The sequence below is a fragment of the Osmia lignaria genome, chromosome 4, assembly GCF_051020975.1.
Source record: "Osmia lignaria lignaria isolate PbOS001 chromosome 4, iyOsmLign1, whole genome shotgun sequence".
NCBI lineage: Eukaryota > Metazoa > Arthropoda > Insecta > Hymenoptera > Megachilidae > Osmia > Osmia lignaria.
This window is the reverse complement of record NC_135035.1, coordinates 6,485,867-6,507,401: the sequence shown is the minus strand read 5'-3', so window position 1 is coordinate 6,507,401 and position 21,535 is coordinate 6,485,867. Positions and strand designations below refer to the sequence as shown.

The 21,535-nt window shown below is 45.4% G+C and overlaps 1 protein-coding gene across 3 annotated transcripts in view; it reads right to left on the bottom strand.

Annotated features, from left to right (window-relative positions):
* SoxN (SRY-box transcription factor soxNeuro) overlaps positions 1-21,535 on the bottom strand; it is an 80,350-nt gene that overhangs the window by 28,463 nt on the left and 30,352 nt on the right. For all 3 annotated transcript variants that reach the window (XR_004581218.2, XM_034322550.2, XM_034322549.2), the window contains exon 2: positions 8,221-8,286. Coding sequence is in view for 2 of the 3 variants with exons in the window: in XM_034322550.2 (XP_034178441.1) it covers positions 8,221-8,286 (66 nt within the window). In the remaining variant the exon portion in view is untranslated. The remainder of the gene's footprint in view (positions 1-8,220; positions 8,287-21,535) is intronic.

Here is a 21,535-nt window from a genome sequence, read left to right as displayed (position 1 = left end):
ACGATTTCCTTCCGCGAACGTTACCCTCCTCAAGGACGGAACCACCTTATCCCGTAAGCTCTTTCGGGGCTACAGGTGGCTACTAAGCCGATTAGACACAGCGCCAGGGAACAATTTGTTGTTGACGAAACTTAACCCTTGTTTCACGCCGACCTCCATCCCGTTTTCGATTCTCTCGCGCTCGAGGATGTCTTAATGCCGATCTTACCGACTGATAAACCGTCGACGACAGCTGTAGATTACCGACGATCACCCTCAAAACCCTGCTGAACGCTCGTCACGTTCTGTCACGTTTAATTGCTAATTAAGATTGAAATATCGTGACGAAGGATCTCGCGCGTTCAACTGCTATCTCTTGTCTAAGAATGTAGCTAAATTTCTTTAAATCGAATGATCCTCTCAGTCCCGGAACCTTAATTAATTTCCCTCACACCCTGCAGCCGGTCCACCCGAGAATGGCCCCTAGGTTCCGCCCCTTTGTCCTTCCGAGTCCCGTCGAAAATCGCCGATTCCGCAAGTCAACTTTCAGGGCTTTGAGGAATCGCCGATTGTAACGAGCTTTTAAGGCGGCGTGCAATTCCGTGAAAAATCTTCGCACCTCCGACGAGATGACGGTGCAGCTTCGAGGGAGACTCGTTGCACCGGCTGCATCGACTCGTTTTGCTATACAAACGGGGCGTTCCTTAGGAACAGGCGCGAGTTTGCCGTTTTTCTTCCCCGTAGAAACAATCAGCTGGAAGATTCCGCGGGTAAAAATCGACGATTTTTCGTTTACCAATTCCATCCATCGATAATTACCGCGTTCGAGGATAGAAACGTCTTGCAGGATATTGAAAGAAGGTCATCGTCGCGAGATGCGACGCATCGCTGTCGGCCATTTACCGTTTCAGGATACGTAAGCAGTGTGCAAAGGTGCACGTAGGATGCACTGAATCGTAGACACTCGGCGAGAGTTTCGCATAAGAGAGCCGGCAATATTCACGAGCACAAGCGACCGGCCACTCGAATAACCCGTCGACCACTCGAAACCAGCGGAACTGGCGATATTCCAACATATGCGCATGCATGGAAGGTCGAGTACGCGCCTTTTTCCCTCGCTCCTTTCTTTATACTTTATCGACCTGCTGCGAAAATATCGCCGCTCGATCGCGCCGATACTTCCGTGCCATGAATCGCGAAAAGCCAGTCCAATCCTCCTTTTGCACGGTCAAAAAACCTTTTTAACCGTGGGATGGATGATTAACGGGTTGAATGGCGCACGGGTCATCGGTGGTCCACGATGTTAACGATTCGAGATATTATTCGAACAGATCACCGCTGGTTAGATAAGCGAGATACAGGTGGAAAACGTGAACGAAGCCGGGACACGACGGCGCGCACGATAATTATCAGCCGCCCACGCAAGCGTTAAGAGTAAACCTCGTTATCCGGATGCGAAAGAGCCGAGGAAAACTCTCGAGATCTCTCGAGCAACTAACAGCCGTCAGTTTGTTACTCCCCGTTAGCCTGGAAAAATGGCAATCACCTGGCTCGAGTCTCAGAAATTGACGGCCTCGCGGTTTTAACCGATTTAATTGATCGAGTAATGTTACTAAATTACCGAAATCGAATTTCGAAACAGAGGAGCGCCCTTTGCAATAAAGGGCACATGCTCACCGTAGGTATAAATGATGATGATAAGCAACGCAGATAGCAGAGAATGGATCGATTTTCGAGTTGTGTTAAGGCACGTCCACACCCGTGCTGATCGCGTAGAATCGGAATCGCGATCTCCGGAGTGGTGTTCAGCCTCGAAACTGATAAATTGCAACTTCCGCTTGCGTTTCGATCGTGCCGCGTAATTTCCTGCCGAGTAGCCAGCCGGCTATGATGGAGGAAGAGAGGGACAGGCTGGAAGCCAACGGCGATCGGAAATTGGCCCGATGACATTGATTAAAGCGTTTAGCGACGGCGACAATGTCGTAATTATTAATTGGTGACGATGCCGCGCCAAGATTCTCGATCGCGATGCGCGTTCCGATCAATTATTCCAACCGACCGGAGAATTCCTTCGGCATCGATGCGCTAATTACGACAGAGTTCGAAGTTCCGAAGAAAAGAACGAGAAATTCGAAGGCGGTCAGATGCAAAGGTGAGAAATTAATTAAAGAACCGTCTAAAGTAATTAATACAGGCTTCCGATACGGGGTATACAAGTCCGTTTCTAATCCCTAACAGAAATACAATCGCGGCGAGGAGATAATAACGCGGAGGAAAAAATAGACGAAAAGAAAGAAAAGGAAGAGGGAAGCTGTCGAGTCATCGGGCAAACCAGCCGATATTTTCGCACCTCCAGGTACGTGTCTGCAAACGAATTTCGCGCTACCTGCCATCACGCGAACTCTTCGAAACTTTAAAGAGAGAAAATATTAGAGTGAAAATATTTTTCGCGTTAACTCGATTTCCCGGTGAAGAACATAAAGGGAAACACCTCCGGTACCTGCAAATGAAGACAAACGTCGTTGAAGACAACTCGAACCGAACTCGAAGACGCGCAGGTACTCCGGGTAATCGGCAAGAAATCAGGAAAAAAGGCGTCGTTTAAGGTGCAACGACACGAGGTTCGAAGAAAAACGACGAACAAAAGCGCGTGGAAGAAAGATGCGTACCCGTGGTACACGCGAAGGAGCAGCAGCGCCCAGCAGCCAAAGAAGAAGAAGACGAAGAAGAAGAAGAAGAAGGTTCGTAGAGGAGAAGCAGCCGATTTATTGGCGAGTTTAAAAGAGCTCGGACCCTCGACATAACTCAGCATTCGTCTGATGTTGACTGAGTGGCCGACTCGCGGCTGCCAGAGGCGCGGATAGCTACGTACCTGGGCTTCGTCGGCTACCTCGTCTGCCAATCAAGAAGCATTCAACGGTACTAAGTGGCTCGGCTTAATTAAGCGCGCACGGACTAGACGTTCCGAAGAGGGAGACGGCAAGGAAATTGCAGGACGTTCCGACCAACCGACGAGCGACGGCTCGTTGGATCCTGAAAAATATGTTTTCCACCGGCAAATGGGTACCGGTTCGATGCGATCTCGCGGAAAATCGCCTAGACAGGCGGCAGCCTTTTCTTTGAAACCCTCCCCCGAATATCCTCCGTCCAAGGATCTTCGAAACGAAGTCTTCCGTCAAAGGAAATCACTGGTCGCTTCGTTTCCCTTTCGGAACTCTGCTTCTTTTTTATGAATAATTTGACAATTACTCGGTGATTCTTTGTTTAAAAATATATTTCTGATTTATCCCACTCGCTCGGTTTCGGGTAAATGAAAACCGATACCGATTAAACGGTCCTCGAGCCGGTAGGAAATATTCCCAGCGTAATCCTGCGTATCATTCGATTGGCCGGTCGTAATAAAATCGAATGACGAGCCAATAAAATATTTATGGAATCGTATATGCAAGCCCCGAGCCGCACAATCGACCTCAAACCCCTCGCGCTGTTTCCCCCGATGGTTACACGATGTTTACCCCTCGGCAACCCCCTGAGGGCTGCTTCTCCCATACACGTATACGTGTCTATACGCGCGTTATATTGCAGCACCAGGAACGCAGAGAATGCTTCGCCATCGAATCTCCAACCTGGTGGTCCTATTAACGCCTCTCTTCGTCTCTCCCTAGTTCCATTGTTCCTTCTCTGTTTCATCTCTCGTAGTTCGATCTCGCATTCATTTGGCACTTTTAGTGAAATCGGGAACGCGGTTTGCACCTTGAAGAAGACTCAACGTTAACCCGGTACAGAGCGTGAAAGCACACCAGGCGTGTGCTGACCGAACGCAAAGGGCGAATTAATAATCCCGGCTGTGGGGGCGTTGAAGAATATCCTATTCAGTGATCACGATTAGGGTTCTCCCTTTTTCTCTCTTTCGTCGACCAACTCGCGTGATTGCATCGGCCGCGAAACGAAGATGTTGGATTACCCTTTGCGTGCCTTTGGTAAAAATGGTTGTCGATGGAAAACGCAGGAAATTGAGGAAGAAATGAAAATTACGCAAATTGATATCGAAAAATTGCTTCTTCACCTGTTTCACCGATCTTATCTTCGTCCCGCGGGCAAATTATATCGGAGATCGTGTCCGAGACGAATCGAAGGTTCGTTCGACACGCGCGCCATCGTTTCTGGCTACTCGACGACATCGATGACCCTGTTCGCAGCTGTGGGACCAGCGAGGCCCCCCTTTTTTTCGCGCAGCTGTGCCCTTAGCATCCCTTCACCCGAAGCTAATCGTGACACGCAGACCTCTCGATTTTTATCGTACCCGCTCTCCTGATCCTTCTCCATCGAATTCGCTCTGCACTTGGTCGGGGGTGTATTAAAACGTCGTTAAAAAACGAAAGGGTGAAACCCTGTTTTTCTTTCTTCTTCACGGGTTAAAGATCGATATGAATAATTGTTTTGAGAATGAGCGTAATAAAAAAGAGAAATGCGGAGGAATATTTTCCGAGATTGAGGATGGTCGTTCAGAGCGGAACCCTGTAAATCAGGGGGCCATAATGAAGTTACCAACGGGATTCCATCCTAAATTCAGGACCATTATACCACGGGATTCTCATAAATACGTGCATCTCGAAGACGAACGTTCCTGGAAGGATAAAATCTAATGTATGCAAATCCTCGCGCACCGAACGACGTTCGAGAAAGCGGTTGAAACAGAGGTTTCGCGGAATCGATCCATAATTTAGCGTCCCTGCTGCGTGTCATCCAGCAGGCTGGTCACTTTGCGCTTAAAAATGACTGGGAGCATAGAAACGCCTTATCTCTCCTATTCAATTATTTTTCAAAAACACGCGTCGTGTTATTTTCCAATATCGTTGTACGCGTTTCGTAGTTCAGTTAATTGCGTTCCCTGGAATTTTTAACGAGGCAAACATCAAAGAATCGAAATCGTCTATCGAGGAGTCGATAAAAGAAATCCGTCAAACGAACCACCAATTAAACCCTTCCAGTCGTATCCTTCTGCTCAAAGGATAAAAGACAGCAGAACCGTCGGGCAGAAGAGAAGAAAGAAAAAACAAGAGGAAAACGGACGGCTGGTCCACCCTGGGCTCGGTTTGTTTTGCTTATCTCAGACAAATTTGCTGTCTTGTAAACGACACCGAAGGGTCGTCTTGACAAACTGGGGTGCTCCAGGGAGCAGTCGTAAGGACACACGCGGACAACTTTCGACCGCGTTACCGAAGGATCTCGGTCGGACGTGTTCGTAAAAGACCAAAACGAGGATCCTTCTCTCGTCCCTGTCTCTTTTTTTCTCCTTTATTTCTGAGCCCTCGTAAAACTTTACCGACTGCTTTTTTTTTTACTGCGCTCTCTCCCTCCTGTATTCCATTGGTAAATGAAAATTCACGGTAAACGTAGTTCGATTAAATTTACCATTAGAAGATTCGAGGATCAGAAATCAAAGGATAGTTTCCAGGTCATTGGGAGTTGAAGAGAATCGTATCGATAAATCAACCGGCTCCCTTAACGCAGGAAGAATTCAATCGGCCATTTATTCCCCTACCGTGGTAATTAATTATTAATTAGGATTACAGCCACGACCCCGGCGGCCTCTCGACGACGTAACGACTTCCTTCTTCCCTCGTGGCAAGATAAACGAGTAAGCTTGGAAGACTGCTAAGTAACTCCATGAATTTTCCGCCGGCACCCTCGGCTCGTGCCTCGGGGGTGTAGCTTCTAATCATCCCTATCTCCTGGCCACACCCTCGTCTCGCAACCTGACCACGAAGAACCAACTGTCTCTTCTCTTTCATTCGTATCTCTCTCTCTCTCTGTTACTCGCAGGAGAATAAATGCCATTCTTCGCGAGCTTCTTTTTCGTCCTCGCGACGACTTTCGCCCCATTTTCCTCGGGCTAATGCGACGTTCAGCCGACGTAACTCCAAGGGTGGCGAGGGTGGGTGTCGACGACGAAGCTTAACGAATCTCGAAAATACCTTCTGACACGTATGTCCGGCCGCGTGTCGCACGCGAGCTCCTTCAAATCGATTTTTTTGTCACCCGACCAACACTTCCTCCGTCGTTTCTTTTTCCATAATTTCTTTTTTCCGAACACCTTAGAACTTTTATTTTTTTATTTTTCTCCGTGCCAGCGGGTCGAACAGGTGACGCAAGAAAAGTGGGAGTTAAAATTGAAAGACGAGTCCAGAGAATCGTCGCTGGAGGAAACGGAGGGTGCGAAAGGGCGAGAAAGGGGGTGGCGGAAGTAAATCATGCAGCCCCCGTGACGACGTCGCGCGATGACAAACGAGCCACGTCGACGTCATCGCGCAAGAAACGTCGACGACATCTGATAACGACCTTAATCGCATTAAGACCCAACCCCCGAACCACCCCCGCGCCAACGATCCTGATCGTGTCCCTAATGTCCCGAGAAAAGCAACGCCGCGATTGCGGATAAATCGGTCCCCCCCCCCCTTTCTTGACAGACTCTCCTGATATATATTTCTTTGCCTTTTCGTTCGTCTGCTGTCTGGCTAATGCGAACCAACACCCCCGTAGCCCGTTAAGAAATTTCCACGAATATCCTCATTTTGACGCTTTTTGCTCTTAGGCACGTTTTCTTTGAAGGGTCATTTAAGAATCTCAATTTTCGGTGCTCCAATCTCTGTTTCGAAAGAAGAAGGAAGTCTAAAGAGAGGTCGATGGTGCAACAGCGAGAGAATGGCAACCCTTTCGCGAACAATCGGGCTTGATCATTTATTAACCCCGTGCGCTCGGTTGGCACGGAGGCAAAGCGTGATTCAAATTAAACGGGCAAATATTTGGATATTTTATTTCCGGCGAGGAGGGAGGGGGATGGTTCCCGGCGCGTTTTGTTACCTATTCGCTGGCCGGCGAGTTTAATTCGTTTCGTTATAAATACATCAGCGGCGGTCGGAGCCGGGAAATTACCTTTGCCCGGTATAATGGCAAAAACACGAAAACCAACGTGGAAATAACGATAGCGAAGCGGAGGGGCGTGGGGGGCAACGGTGACGGGGTGTGGCCGGGAATTGAATTTTGCGCCAAGCCACCGGGGGGTTGGTTTGAATTATGAAAAATCGGCTCGATATTTCGAGTCGACCGTGTAAAATCGGCCCAAATCACCGTTCGTTAAAATTCATGCGCGCAATTTGAACCGAATCGACGCTACTGTTTGTTTCCTTCCCAGCATATTTACGGCTGATCCGACTGCTTTCCGTTCGCTCTGCAAAAATACACCCTGCGTAACCCGGTATTCCACGAATTATCGTTCGATTACGTCGAAAAAGCATCCACGGTGTATAAAGAACGAACGTTCGAACAGTTCATACGCGTCGTCGAGAAATAAATGCATAAACAGTTGTAATCAGAGGAGGAAAATACCATGACCTAAATGAAGTTCGACGGAGGAAAACTCATCTGCAGTTACCGTCGTGCGTATCCTTTTTCCTTGATGAACGAGAAACACGCACTGGAACACGCATATCCTTCTCGGCTATATTGATTGCTATCGATCACGTAACACGTTCAGCTGTTAGGATTCCCGCGAATTCTAGGGTAACTGCTTTCTAACGACGCGATTTAAAATCCGCTCGGTTTCAATTATATCGTCGGCGACGCGTGCAAGAGGCTGCACTCGCGGGCAAGATGCACGCGACAGCAATTATAACGAGTGCAGACAGAAACAGGCGTTTTCTATTGCGTGTACCTGGTATATCGTGAATAGAGAACAAGATACTTAACAAGATCGATGACTTTTCGTGACGACCTAACGAGGATTCCTTGAGAAATTCTTTAAAACGAAATGAAAAAATCCAGAGTTGGCTGACACCGTGTCTTTTTAATTAATCGAAAATACACGGTTTCGGATAAAAAAAATATCTCCGTACGCTCTGGAAGATTCATTAGCGTTAACGAAGCAACGTCGGAATATTATTCCATTAAAATCCGGTGAACGAGGGAACGCGAAAATGGGTGGAAACTAAACGGTCGATTATCTAAAGGAATGCTCGTACCTGGACGCGTAACACGTCGTCGTACACGAAGCGATTTGTACTTAATTAAGATTACGCGTTGATGAGAACGCGCGCGGCACGCGAGCCAAGATATTCGAGGGAGATTACACGCTCAACCCGGTCGATTCGAAACGTAGACGTTCTTACGACACCGCTCGGGCCCGTTCTCTATTCTAATTTTCATTTTGTTTTTTTATATTTATCTGATCATTTTACTCACCATGCCCGAACCGATTCCGAGTAACAGCCTGTATCTGGATTCAACATTTTGCGATCGCTCTCCGACCTGCAAGCAGAAAAAGATCAGTTCAAATAAACTGTTCCAAAGGAGTTCGTCTTGATTTGCACACAAAAATTTGATTGAAAATTAATTAAAAAGGAACGGCGAAAGAAATTCTCGATGTCCGAGCTGTATAAGGCACGCGTTTATTTTATCCATAGAACGCGAGAGATTCGAGTGAGACTTATTATCGTTGTAAGCAGGATTTTACGATAGTCATCCCAGGCGTCTTGAACGGTTCAAAAGACGAGTCACACCGCTTGTTTCGCACGAAACGAGAAAATGACGATCAACCGAGGTGTACATGGTGATTTTATATGAAAGAAATTACGTGTTCCGTGCATCGGGCCAATTGATTGCCATGACGCGGCCCTTGACAAGTATGATCGACCGCTAAATAACCAGCTTCCCAGTGTTAAGTATCATTACCATGAAAATTGTTGAATGAAAAAATTATAAACATACATGTATACAATGACAAATTAAGAAAATTGTATCATTATCTCACGAATAAATTAAAATTTCATGTTTTCAATTACTAATTACTGTAACACCAGTCTCATACAATTATATGTAAATATTAATTAATCATGTTACGTATAAATACACACCATAAAAATTGTTGAATGAAAAAATAACAAATACAATGACAAATTAAGAAAATTGTATCATTATCTCACGAATAAATTAAAATTTCATGTTTTTAGTTACTAATTACTGCAACACCAGTCTCGTACAATTATATGTAAATATTAATTAATCATGTTACGTATAAATACACACCATGAAAATTGTTGAATGAAGAAATAATAAACATACGTATATACAATGACAAATTAAGAAAATTGTATCATTATTTCACGAATGAATACAAATTTCATATTTTCAATTACTAATTACTGTAACACCAGTCTCTTATAATTATATGTAAATATTAATTAATCATGTTACGCATAAATACACACCTTCATTGACAACATTATGTCGTTGCAAATTAAATCGAGCCTTATCGTAGAACTCGATTCTTCATTTCCAATTTACCGTGGATTTATGGTCCCTAGGGGTTCCCATAAAAAATACTCATTCGTGAAGGTAACCACCGCGACGTTATCGAGTCGAATGAACGTCGGAACGAAGACAAAGACGCGCAAACAGCGATGACAAGGTGTAACGGGGGCGTTCGTCGCGGAACGAGACGTGTGTCGATAAATTTATTCGAATCGCGGTCGTTTTATAATAAAACGTGCCTCTGCTTTCGTCGTCCATTCACGCTGGACGATACATTATCCGCGGTACGCGGAAAATTTATTCGTCGCACCCATCCCCCTCGCTCCCTTTCTCACCCTCCTCGATTCTTCACCGACTTCTTCTCTTTTCCTCTCTGTCTCTACTATTTCTGCTTTTTTCTTTTTCGTTTTTTTTTTTTTTCATTTAGCAAACTCGGTTCAACGTTTCGCGTTATTGTCAGCTTGTGTATCGACGATTAAACGCGCGTGTCAACCGACACTCTCTTTCATCGGGGGTGGAAACGTTTCCGTGTTGCACCGAGCAGAGATAAAAATGTGACGGCTGTCCTTGCTGCTTGCAATTTGAAAGACACGTCGGCCGATTCCAGGGGTAATTTTTTGACGTTCGAAACGGGACCCGTGCTACTCTTTACCGGGTTGTCAACCCTGGCTGTCAGCGGTCGGTTGAAAAAGTTTCATTCCATTAAAAGAGTAAAAGAGGGACGTTTAATCCTGGCACTGGCTTTGTACGAATATTGCTTATTGAAAAATTCAATTATGCATTAAATTATTTAATTTCAAGTAGCTAATTGATCGGTATAAGCGTATAAATTCACGTGCTCGAAGCAGGCCCGGTTCTCAGTACACAAACCTCGACCGAAACGTCTGAAGAACTGGAAACAACTGAGCTTCGACCCTGCGTCGAGCGCGTGAATTTGTAAACATATCTTGAATCATTTCTTCTCTCTTATATCCTCGCTTGTCCTCATCGTTTACATCTCTGCCCGTCGGGCGCGAAACCACCCCCTCGGGCCAAGAAGATCACGAGTAATCCTTTGATTTTTCAATCGGCCGCGGGCGATTGTTTGCGTGTTGTGACAGCCAGCATTATCGAGCACGATTATGAGCGGTATTAAGGGTGACTCGTGAGAACCCCATCTGGTCGTGGAAAGAGGGGGCGGTCATCGAGGGTGGAAATCACTGTTCGCTCCCATTACGCATTCATGCACGCAGGTTGCGTGACTATTCGTGTGCTTTGCGTAACTCGTGTCTTCACGTACAGTCCCTTACAATAACAACGCACCCTATAAAATAACACCACTCGGTTTAACAAGCTGTGATTTATAATAAAACTAATTCTAAACATTTCAATTAAATGATCATTTACTATAAATCACACTTTTCCTTTAAAAATTACCATTAAGGTTTTCAAATTTAATTAATTTTCCATCTTATTAAATTTTTTTTAAATGTTTAAATTTTAAATTTTGGAAAAAGACATGTAGTATTTTGCTTGATAAATATTTGCTGAAGTGTTTGCGTTCTTTTTCTGAAATAAGGGTGTTACGATTATTGCCATGGACTGTACCATCGTGGATTCACAAGCGTGCGTATGGGAATGCGAATTCGACACGGTACCACGTAATAATTCGAGGGGTCGGTAGGAATGTGATTTTTGGTTACGAGGGTGAACCACCCCCTTCAGTGCGGTTTGTGCGTGACCGTAGTACGACCGAGCGAACTGATTCCTTGTGCCTTTTTATTTCTAGATCGGCGTCACCGAAACACTTTGCCCCCGTGGAATCATTCACCGTGAAAATCGTGGGTCGCAATAACGAAACCGAAAAAATATCGCGTGATCATACTTCGTTATGATCGGTGCGTGACAAATCGGAATACAGGGCGTTCCAAACGAGCTTCGGGTGAAAGAATATGCAGTTGCATTGTTAAAAAAGTGCATCCGTACGATATAAAATTTTCCTGACGACACTGAATTCCTTCGACACCTTGCGACATGTGCCCGTCTTGTACACAAGCGCATACCATAGAATTGTCGAATTTCGTCTAGGACACCAGAGACGTAGAAAGAAATCCGCTGATCCTAGGTAGAAACGATGTTCGCGGAAAGCGATGGAACGTGAGGAGCCGGGTCTCTTAATTCACGTAACCGGAGAACGATCGCTGCTCTCTGATAGGAACATCGAGTTTACAACGGGCGAAACGGATCGCGTTTCAATTTGTCGACAGGTTGCGAATAATGCCAGCGAGCGAATCGCGCACGCGAAACGTTCGCCGCGGCCGAATCAATTATGCAAACCAGCCGGCGGCGGGGCTCGAATAAAATTTCGCGTACCGTCGAAATGCGACCGATTGTGCGCCGCGACGAAATGAAATCGCGGCGACGGTTGCGGCGGGTTTAATCAAAAATCAATCGAGTCGCTTTCAACGACGGAAAAGTAATTAGGCGATGCATGATTAAAGAGACCGGCCCGACCGATGGAAACTGGAACGTTCAATTCTGCAAGAACGTACGAGGATCTGTTGAAATTTTAATAAACGCTGCGTTGCGTTCAATTATCGTGTTGTAAAAAATTTTTAACGATAACAATGTAAATTTTGTAGCGTTCAATATAATCGCGATGAATGCATCGTTGCATTCAAGAATGCATTTCGAAGAATGCATTCGATCTAATTGAACGATAACAACGTGAACCTTGAAGAATCTTTGCACTTAATCGCATTATTATAGAAAAATCAGAAATTCGAAGAACGTCAGGTTTGCAGTGAATGCAATTCGAAATGTTGCACCGAAGGATTTTAATTTCCTACGAAGCAACCTGATTTCTTAGACTTCGTTTTAGAATCATTTTCGGGGCATTTAATAAACACCACGGCTATTTGTCAAACCTGTCGATGGTTAATGACTAATCGTCAGCAGGGGGGTCGGTTCTGTCTTCGAGGGCCTCGTGAGAGACGAGCAGGTGAAGGAAGAGGCCGAAAGGGAGGAGGAGCGTGAATTTAAGGGACTGGAAGGACTCTGAGCTTCCACGTAGCCTGGTACCTTTCGTTCTCCAACCATTTGTCAAGGTGACAAGGCAATCTCACCCCTACGCGCTATCACCCCCTCCAAACATCGCGATTTCGTTCACCAGTTACTCCGGTGTCATCGATCAAAGTTATTTGGAGATTGGATGTGCGCTATTTCTATTAAAAAAATGTCCCTCTTTCTTTTGCAACAAACATTGCATAAAAATAGGAAATTTCTTGCGAACAAAATGATTTATGAATGGTTAAAGGTGTTCGATTTTAATTAGCAATATTTCTCCTTATTCGTCGAATATTTATCGAGTTGAAATTACGAAATTTCAGAACGGTGCGGAGATTTTTAAAGCTTCCAGGTTCTCCTTTTTTTTCCTTCCTTTCTCGTGGGTTAATGGAAGCAGAGGCGTTTGCCGTTTAGGTGGATGAGGCAACCACTCTTCTTGAGTGTAACGATTACGTCGCGAGGGATACGATACTTGAAGTCGACGACTTTTAGCCGGATTGCCGGTAGATTGGTCCGAACCTTCCTCCTTCCTACAATCTCTCTGAAATGGTGGCTCCTCTTCCCCCTTTTTTTTGACAGAAACACGCTTCTTCTCACCCTTCTCGTTCGATATTAATTTTAACTTGTGTTTACACATTTAATTTTCTATTATACTTTACATGATAATTACCCTTATGCGAGTTTGAAAAATTGAAACTTTCAAGCAGGTCTCGATTTTTCCAGGCCGCATTTCCACAGGAACTTTTTTCGAAAGGAAAGCAGCCGAATCGATCCATGTTAATAATCGTCGAGTGGTACGCAAGTACCGTGTCCCCAGTCACATAATCACTGTACTTAAGGGGAGTGCTCGCTCCACCCGTGACCGGGTTCCCACAACCTCGCCGTCATTAAACGACCAGGCGAATCACGTCGTTCTCCTGTCCCATGCGATCGACCGTTTTGGCAGGTGCTACGTTCACGGGTTTCCCATAAAACCGCGAACCGCATTCGACGCTTTAATTACGGGCCCCGATGTAACGTTACCCCCGTCGCGAAAATTCCATACAATCGACACAGGAAACTCCCATACACCCTGATTCATCCAGCTTTAAGTTTAAACACAGTGATTTAATTTCTGTCCATCGACGATCTTTTATATAATTTTACGAATAATCTTCTAATTGTGTGTTACTTTTTATAACGAGAAGTTCATAACTTTTTATAACAGGTTCGGTATATAACCGATTAAAGTTGCTTTCAGAGCTGGATGTCTTACCGTTTCCGAGATATCGTGGTAAGGTTAGGTTAGGTTATAGCGCATGCGCAGTATCAAATAGCGCATACGTAGTCCCAAAATTGTACAAATATTTCTTACCACGATATCTCAAAAACGATAAGACATCCAGCACTGAAACCAATTTTAATCGGTTTCTGGTGGTCAATTTAGATTATATACTGAATCCGAGTTCTCAATTTTGGTGGGGCCATTCGGAAACTTATCCGAAGATTCTTTTCGATGGAGCGCTTGATACACGACTCGCGACGGTCGGGTTCGTGTAACAAATCGACCTTTTAATCATGAGTAGCTTCGTTGCCTCCACTCATTTCGCCTAATGGGGGCCCCTTGTTTAGGCGTTTCGCCGCAGTGCGGTAGGTTACCGGCCAATTTCACCCTGGCTACGTCGATTCGACGTTTTGTTTAAGCCTCGAGACGTCCATTAGTCACCGTTCGCACCGGGCAACTGCGATACCGGTCACCCTTCGATCGAAGGATCGTTTTCGAGGATACGGCGGCTATTTGATCGACTACAAATGTGCAGAAGTGTTTGAAACTTGATCCGAAGCGTTCAGATATATTTGAAGAGAAATTTTTATACTTTTTAAAGGAATTGTGTTAATTACAATTTTTTATTTTTCAAAAATCTTTAACAAGCTTAGATGTTTGAAATATTGTATATGCAGCGACGCAAACGTGCTTAATCACAAATCGTGACGCGCTATCACCGGAAATCCGAACGAAAACGAGTCTGAGGGTCGATCGATCCCGGGGAAGAGGGAAGGGTAAGAGGATAGAGGAAGGAGGATCCATGGATCCATGGATCCGAAACGTGACAGCGCTCGGCTGAGCGTGTATCCCACCTGAAAACCGGAAACCGGGGTTCCCCTGCGGAGTGAGAGAAGGCAAGCCTACCGGAACACCGGAACCGGAAGGGTGCGGAACCTAGGCGACCGACGACGTGCCGGACAGTACAGGCTCGCACTGATTACCCGCTGATGAACGTACCGGCTCGTTGACTTCGACCAGGGTCGTTATTAGATACGCCCCTGGTGTTAATCAGAATACTGAAAAAATCTTGCTAAACTATTGAAAAATTGTAAAATTCATCAAGTTTTATTTAATAATAAAAAACTACGAAATTATATAACAAGTTTCTTTGAATCTATAATTTTTACTTCAAATATTCTGAAATTGGAAAAAAATTTCCAGACAACAATGTCACGAAATTTTCGAGGGGTATGGTCATTTTTCCTGCTTCACGGTTCCACGCGACAATGGGGCGCGTGTTTTTAGGCTCGGCCGATGGGAAAAAGCGATCGCGGCCGGAAGTGGAAGTGGAAGTGGAAATTGAGGCAATGAGAGCGTTGCCCGGCGCGGCTCTTATCGAGATATCGTCGGTTTCTCGTTTCCGCAATTTCCTATCTGCCATGGTCCCTGCACGACCGCCAATAAAAATACATTTCGACGAGTCCTCGCGAACTCTGTTCCTGTATCGACCAGAATCCCTATACCGCATCGTTTTCCATAGAAAAAAGAAATTCTTACGATATTCTAAAAATATTTACAAAGGGGAGCTTCTCAACTGTATCTCTTCACGGTCACTGACAATTCGCAACAAATTACCAGTATTAATTTAATCGGAATCATAGTGATCTCGCGTACAGTTAAGCGAATTAAGTCGTTCAATGCGCAACAATGTTGAGAAGCGGGTTGGAGTAGGATCCGTGGGATTAAAAAAGCCGAAAGTAGCAATTTTTCTAAGCTAGTTTTTTTTTCCGGCGATCGTCGTCGAAATTTCGATCGGAAATTCCCGGCGCGGCGCGGAGAGCTCGCAGAGGAAACGCTTCGATGCAAAATCGTCCTTTTGATCGAGCTTCTGCGCGACCAGAGCCGCTTCAATGGAGAAACACCGACAGAGGGTGTGAGCGGGGCGGAGAGGGGAGTAGGAGAGAGAGAGAGAGACGAAATTCACCCTTGCGGCAACATTGCGAGAGAGCACACCTGGCCAGAGCTGTGCAGCTGCAGCTACAACCCTCCCCGTCTCCGGCGACAGGGGATGAAAAGGGGAGGGAAAAACGAGCGCACCGGAGGGTCGTTGCGGGGCATCACCGCTTCCAGCGGGCCATCGTACGAGGGGAGAGGGCTGCTCTCGGATGCTGAGATTTCAGTTACGCATTTGCTAGCCAACGATTTTCCAAACTCCAGCGAACCGGCTTAAAAAATGAAACGGCGAACATTGTTTTCGGCTGGTCGACGTTTCTGCTCCGCTCGACGGATGAAACGTCACCGTCACACTGTCCCTTTTTTTTTTCTCCGATTTTTTTAACGCGCCGGTGCGTTAAAACACGCGAGTGAATGGTACGTTGTTGGAATCGAGATGAAGAATCTTTTGCCATGGAAATATTTCGATATATGGATCTTTTTTCTATAGGGTTATCCAAATTTAGTGTCACATCAAATTGAAATAAAACGGGAAGTATGTGATTTTTTTATGGTTTCTTTATTTTAACACAATGTCTAATTATTCAAATGTCCTTCTTGACTTTTTTTACGAGCTGATGCGTTTCACCCAATTATTCATTATATTTTCACACAAGTCGACTTCACTTTCCATAAACCCCATAAAAAAAATCTGATGGTGTTAAATCATCCGATCTTCGTGGCAATTGATGTCTCCTCATGAAAAATTACTCGTTCGTTAAATTTGGTCGAACGTATCAAGCTCACAAAAAAAAGCGGAGGAGGACCGTTAAATGATATTGTTTTTCATAATTAATGTCATAAAATAGACTTTGTATTAAAATAAAGTAACCATACGAAAATCAAATACTTTGAGTTTTATTTCAATTTGAAGATGTGACACTCAATTTGTATAACCCTATATTTAATCGTATGAAAGAATGGCAGTCGTTTTTTGGTTATCGCGAAACAAGGAGTCTGATAATGTTTAAAAATGAACAAGATGTACAACGGAGAAACCAGGATCGCGTTATTAGAGTTCATTATACCAGATCACGTTCTTCTGAATCGATCCTCGCAGGATCCTCTCGCGTGTCTCGGCAATCTCGGCTATCGTGCAGGTGAATTTATTCAAATGCCGATCAATTCAGAAGCACGGCACTCATCGACACGGCGGTTCCAGCACTTCTGCCTCTCTTTTTTCCCTCCTTTGTCATCCGCGTTGCGGATCCTTTTGTACGGCCGCCTCGAAAGGGGCGGCACGGAACAATGACCCCGATTTACGATTCGAGAATTTGTTTATAAATGACGGAGCGTCGTCTTTCGAGGATGTCCGTCGTTGAAACCCGTCCATAAAATAGAGGATTTCCCGAAGAGGATCATCGGGACAGGTTGCTGCTCGTCGAGTGTTTAACCCCGAGCAAGGTACAGGGAAAATAGTGCTTATGTTAATTTCGAATTTGTTCTCCGATTCCGCTTTCATCGCGAGATATCACGATTCCGTTCACCTAATTATCCAACGAAGGGAGCGAAACGGTCGGGGGATGAAAAATGTTAGCCGGCCGTTTGCCGCGTCCACGAGGGGGTGCCCGGCATTAGTCGCGAAACAAAGGAGCAGCAATTACAAAAGAAGAAGCGTGTCCGCCTCGAGGAAGAAGATCCGGAAGCCTAAGTTTATTTACATTACAGTGCCACGGACGGTCTTTCGCTCCTTTTGTCGACCGCCAAGAGTAATGCATATTAATAGGAAGTAATCCCCGGAAAGGGGTGGTTGCGGGTGGCCGCAGAACGTAACGTAAAGGACCCTGTAGGAAGCTCCGAGGCGAACGTTCTGCCAGATACAAACGTCGTCTCGAGTCACGTGGAAATTTCTGACGAATTCTGGCCCTCGATATAAATATTCATGGACGAGGAACTGAATTTTTATTGGGTCCTTTTCCGGCAGAAATACTCACACTTTCACGAAGGAAACGGAAATATATTATTGATTTTTTCTAACAGTAAAACTTGTTGGCACGTAAGGACAAACGATAAAAATTTCAAATCTATTCGTTCTAAATCAAGTCCCGGGCACTTATTGCTTCCTCGGACGAGGAGCACGAGAATTATCCGTCGGCTAACGGAGTACGAAGAAATTTGAATAAAGAAGAAGAAAAAAAAAGAAATTGGGTCGTCCACAGGAAAGACGGTGGCACAACGGAGCCGGTGAATGAAAGGAACTGGTAAATCCTGGAAGCATGAACGGCGAAATCGCTGAGCCAGCTACACCTCCTCGCAACTACACACAACCTTCGCCAGAAGAAATCCTACTTCCGAGAATTTCAGCCAGAGTAGCAACTTTCCTTTTTTTTTTCTTCTTCTCCTTCCTCCTTTCTACCAGCGGGCAGGATTATTTTCCCACGGGACTTTGGACCGGGAACAATTACCGGCCTCTCGAAAATCCACCGCGAAAGAGTTTCCCTCTGACCAGTCGGGAAGGAAGGGAAATTCGAAGAAAGCGTACTCGCTTCGAAAACTCTAGTTGAATCTCTAATCGAAGGAAAATATCTAATCGCCATTGGGAAACAGGAAGGAAAGAGTTTCATTCCCTAGTGGTTATGATCGCAAAGTCGAGGAGTACTTCGCTCTCGTCCACGCACGGCTCTGTTCAAATATTAACAGGGAAAACAGAGGAGATTCCCAGACCTTGCTTGGTTTCGTAACACCGGTAGCCGAGTTTACACGTTTACTCGGAGGTTATCTGTACTCGTGTTTGCCGACACCTCGCCTTCTACATGTAACATACGACCCGCACCCACGCGTTTACCGTCCGCCGTGTGTTACATTAGGATCGGTTACATCCACTCGACAATTTGATATTTTCCTTGCTTCTTCATTCGTATCCCGAAACGTCCAATTAATCCTGTCAATATTTCGCAATTAAAAACTCCACGTCTACCGGTCGCATGAAATATCGAGGCATCGAAATTCAGGACCACGGTTGGAAATCGTCGACGGTTCAAGGATCGAGAGCCATCGAGGGCAGCCAGGTACCCGTTCGAATCCTGGAAAAAATCATCGCTCCACCGACGCGTACCGAGGAAGGATCGGTAGACAGTTGGGCGCCCAAAGCTTGTACCAGGGATGGTCCTGGCGCGAGGAGCTCAGGTAGCCGTGTCCCTTCGTCCCCTCCTGCGTAGTCCTTCGCAGTTTGAACCGACGAGGGGACGAGGAGAGACCGTCTATCCGTGAACACCCTGTGATCTCTTCCTCCCCTCCTCGACAACGAGCACACCTGGTCAGGGCTCGCAGGATGCTCGGACTCCTTCCTCTGATTTTTCTCTACTACGTCTTTGCGTTTCCTCATACGATAGTTGAAATTAAGCAAAATAAAATTCTTAATTTTAAAATTAACTGCGATAGGTAACTCTTGGTTCGACGGTCTGAGAACTTTCACGAACTACCGATCTTTGGGTCGAGTTTAACCCAACGAAGAAGAGGTTGACGCCTCGTACCTGGTAACCTGAAATTCGTAATCATACACCGGGACAAACCGAGAACCGGCAGCCTCGCTCTCGAGAGCGGGTGGCGTGTACAAGAGAGGATACAGGGGAGGCAGGAACGAGTAAGGGGAAGGGGATGGTTGGTTTCTCGTTACAGAGCTTCCTGTATGGAAATCATAGAATGCTAAGTCTGTCTCTCTCCTACCGGCACGGGACACCGTGGCTGGCACAATGATCTCAGATTCGAATCAAATCTAGGCTACATAACCGTCTCGCTCCCTTCCCGTTTAGCCAGCCTCCTCTCTTCCGGAACGAGCCAGCAGATCGATAAACCAGGTAATCGATTTTCCAGCCGGTCTAAGCGTAGGAAAAATTTCCGAGACTTGTTGCTCCGTTCTTATCGCCGGCCCAATTTAATAAAATTTCATAAAACCAAGCCAGGTAAAGTGTTCGCATAATGGCGGCCGCGATTCGAATGTTAAACCCGTGTGTACCTGCGCGATACGCGGGCGCGCAGGGTGAAAAAAGGCCCGTCACGCACAAAGTGGAATTCCCTGGGTGCTCACGTACGTGCGATTAGCATGACAAGTGGAAAGTAATTGTTCGCCGTAGACGACCTGTAGACGAGGTTCCAGCTCGACCCACCGGACCCCCGTGGCTCGTGAATCGAAACAGTTTCCTTTTCAGCAGAACCGAGCGCACGCTCTCGGGACCGATTTCGTGATCACGCCACAAGCGAAAACGGTTCGTCAATTAATTCGATTCCGGAGAGAACACCGGCGCCGCGTGCGGGACAATCAATTAAGGCCTCGATCGGCCAGCGGAGATTATTCGAAACAGAGCCGAACGAGAGAAAGCAGGGGAGATTTTATTTATTTAATTTACTTTCGACGAAGAGACGATCTCTCGAAATAATTCGAGGATTTCCGAAGAAAACCACCGATCATTCGTGTAACTAGCTTAGCTCGGAATGAAAAAGCAGGCATATTGCGTACACACGGTGGTATGCGTGTCCCATGAACGGCCGGTATCTTGATAGCCATGCAAATGGCCCGGTGTCAGATCCTATCGCGGAGCCGCATAATCAAAAGCGGAGGCACGCAAGCGCGCGAACCCATCTGCCCCCTCTTCAACCTTCTCAACCTCACCTTTTCTCTCCCTCTATCAGCTTGGTCCTGTCGTTTTTTCGATTAGGAAGAGATCGGAAAGCTCCAACCTCCGTGACAGTCTTCCGCCTACTGAATTAAGCGTCGCGAGGCTCGGTTCGCGGACCTGGCCTCGCCCAGAATCACGCAGCCAACGCATGCGCCCTGGGTGATACACGTTTCCTGCTATAGATCCATTAGGACGATCTATGGGGACTTTGACGATGGCTGGTTAGCCAAGAAAGACACTTATTATGGAAAGTAAGAATTTTCTATGATTTGTTATGTTTCTTCTTTCCTCGCGATGGAAACAAAAGTAAGTCCAGAAAGGTGGGAAGAAAAACGTTGAAAAAAGAGCGTGAAAGCTGTCGAAACCGATGAAGCAGGGAAACCGTGAGCGAAAGGTGCTCTCGTTTTTTCAGCCTCTAGAAGAAACAAGACGGATCCTTCCCTTCTTCTATCCACCCGTGTACACCGTCCACCTACGTATTTTCTTTTTTTTTTTTTTTTCTCTTAGATTCTTGTGCGGTTCCAGCCAACATCCAGAGACGAAGATATTCCGGCTGAGTTGCGCCTCCTACTCCCGGCTATCGTGGGCCAGATCAAATGGCGGTCTAAGAAGCAGGCGGGTCGAGGCGGGAAGAAATATCGTGAACTGGAAAGAGAGTGTGTAGCCAGGGGTGAAATCCGGTAGCCACGACCACGTCGACCCACGTTTGTGTTCGACGGGGCGCAAAACGGTCGAGCCGCCACCGCGATGCCAGCTTGCACTGAAAATGTCCTCAATTATCTCGATGATTTTTATTATTGAAAAATGTCATCAATTATCTCCATGATTTCTGTTATTAAAAAATGTCCTCAATTATCTCCACGATTTTTGTTATTAAAAAATGTCCTTAATTATCTGGATGATTTTTATAATTGAAAAATGTCCTCAGTTATCTCGATGATTTTTATAATTGATAAATGTCCTCACTTATCTCCATGATTTTTGTTATTGAAAATCGTCCTTAATTATCTCGATGATTTTTACTATTGTAAAATGTCCTTAATTATCTTCATGAATTTTATTATTAAAAAATCTCCCCAATTATCTGGATGATTTTTATAATTGAAAAATGTCCTCACTTATCTCTATGATTTTTGTTATTGAAAATCGTCCTTAATTATCTCGATGATTTTTACTATTGTAAAATGTCCTTAATTATCTTCATGAATTTTGTTATTAAAAAATCTCCCCAATTATCTGGATGATTTTTATAATTGAAAAATGTCCTCACTTATCTCCATGATTTTTGTTATTGAAAATCGTCCTTAATTATCTCGATGATTTTTACTATTGTAAAATGTCCTTAATT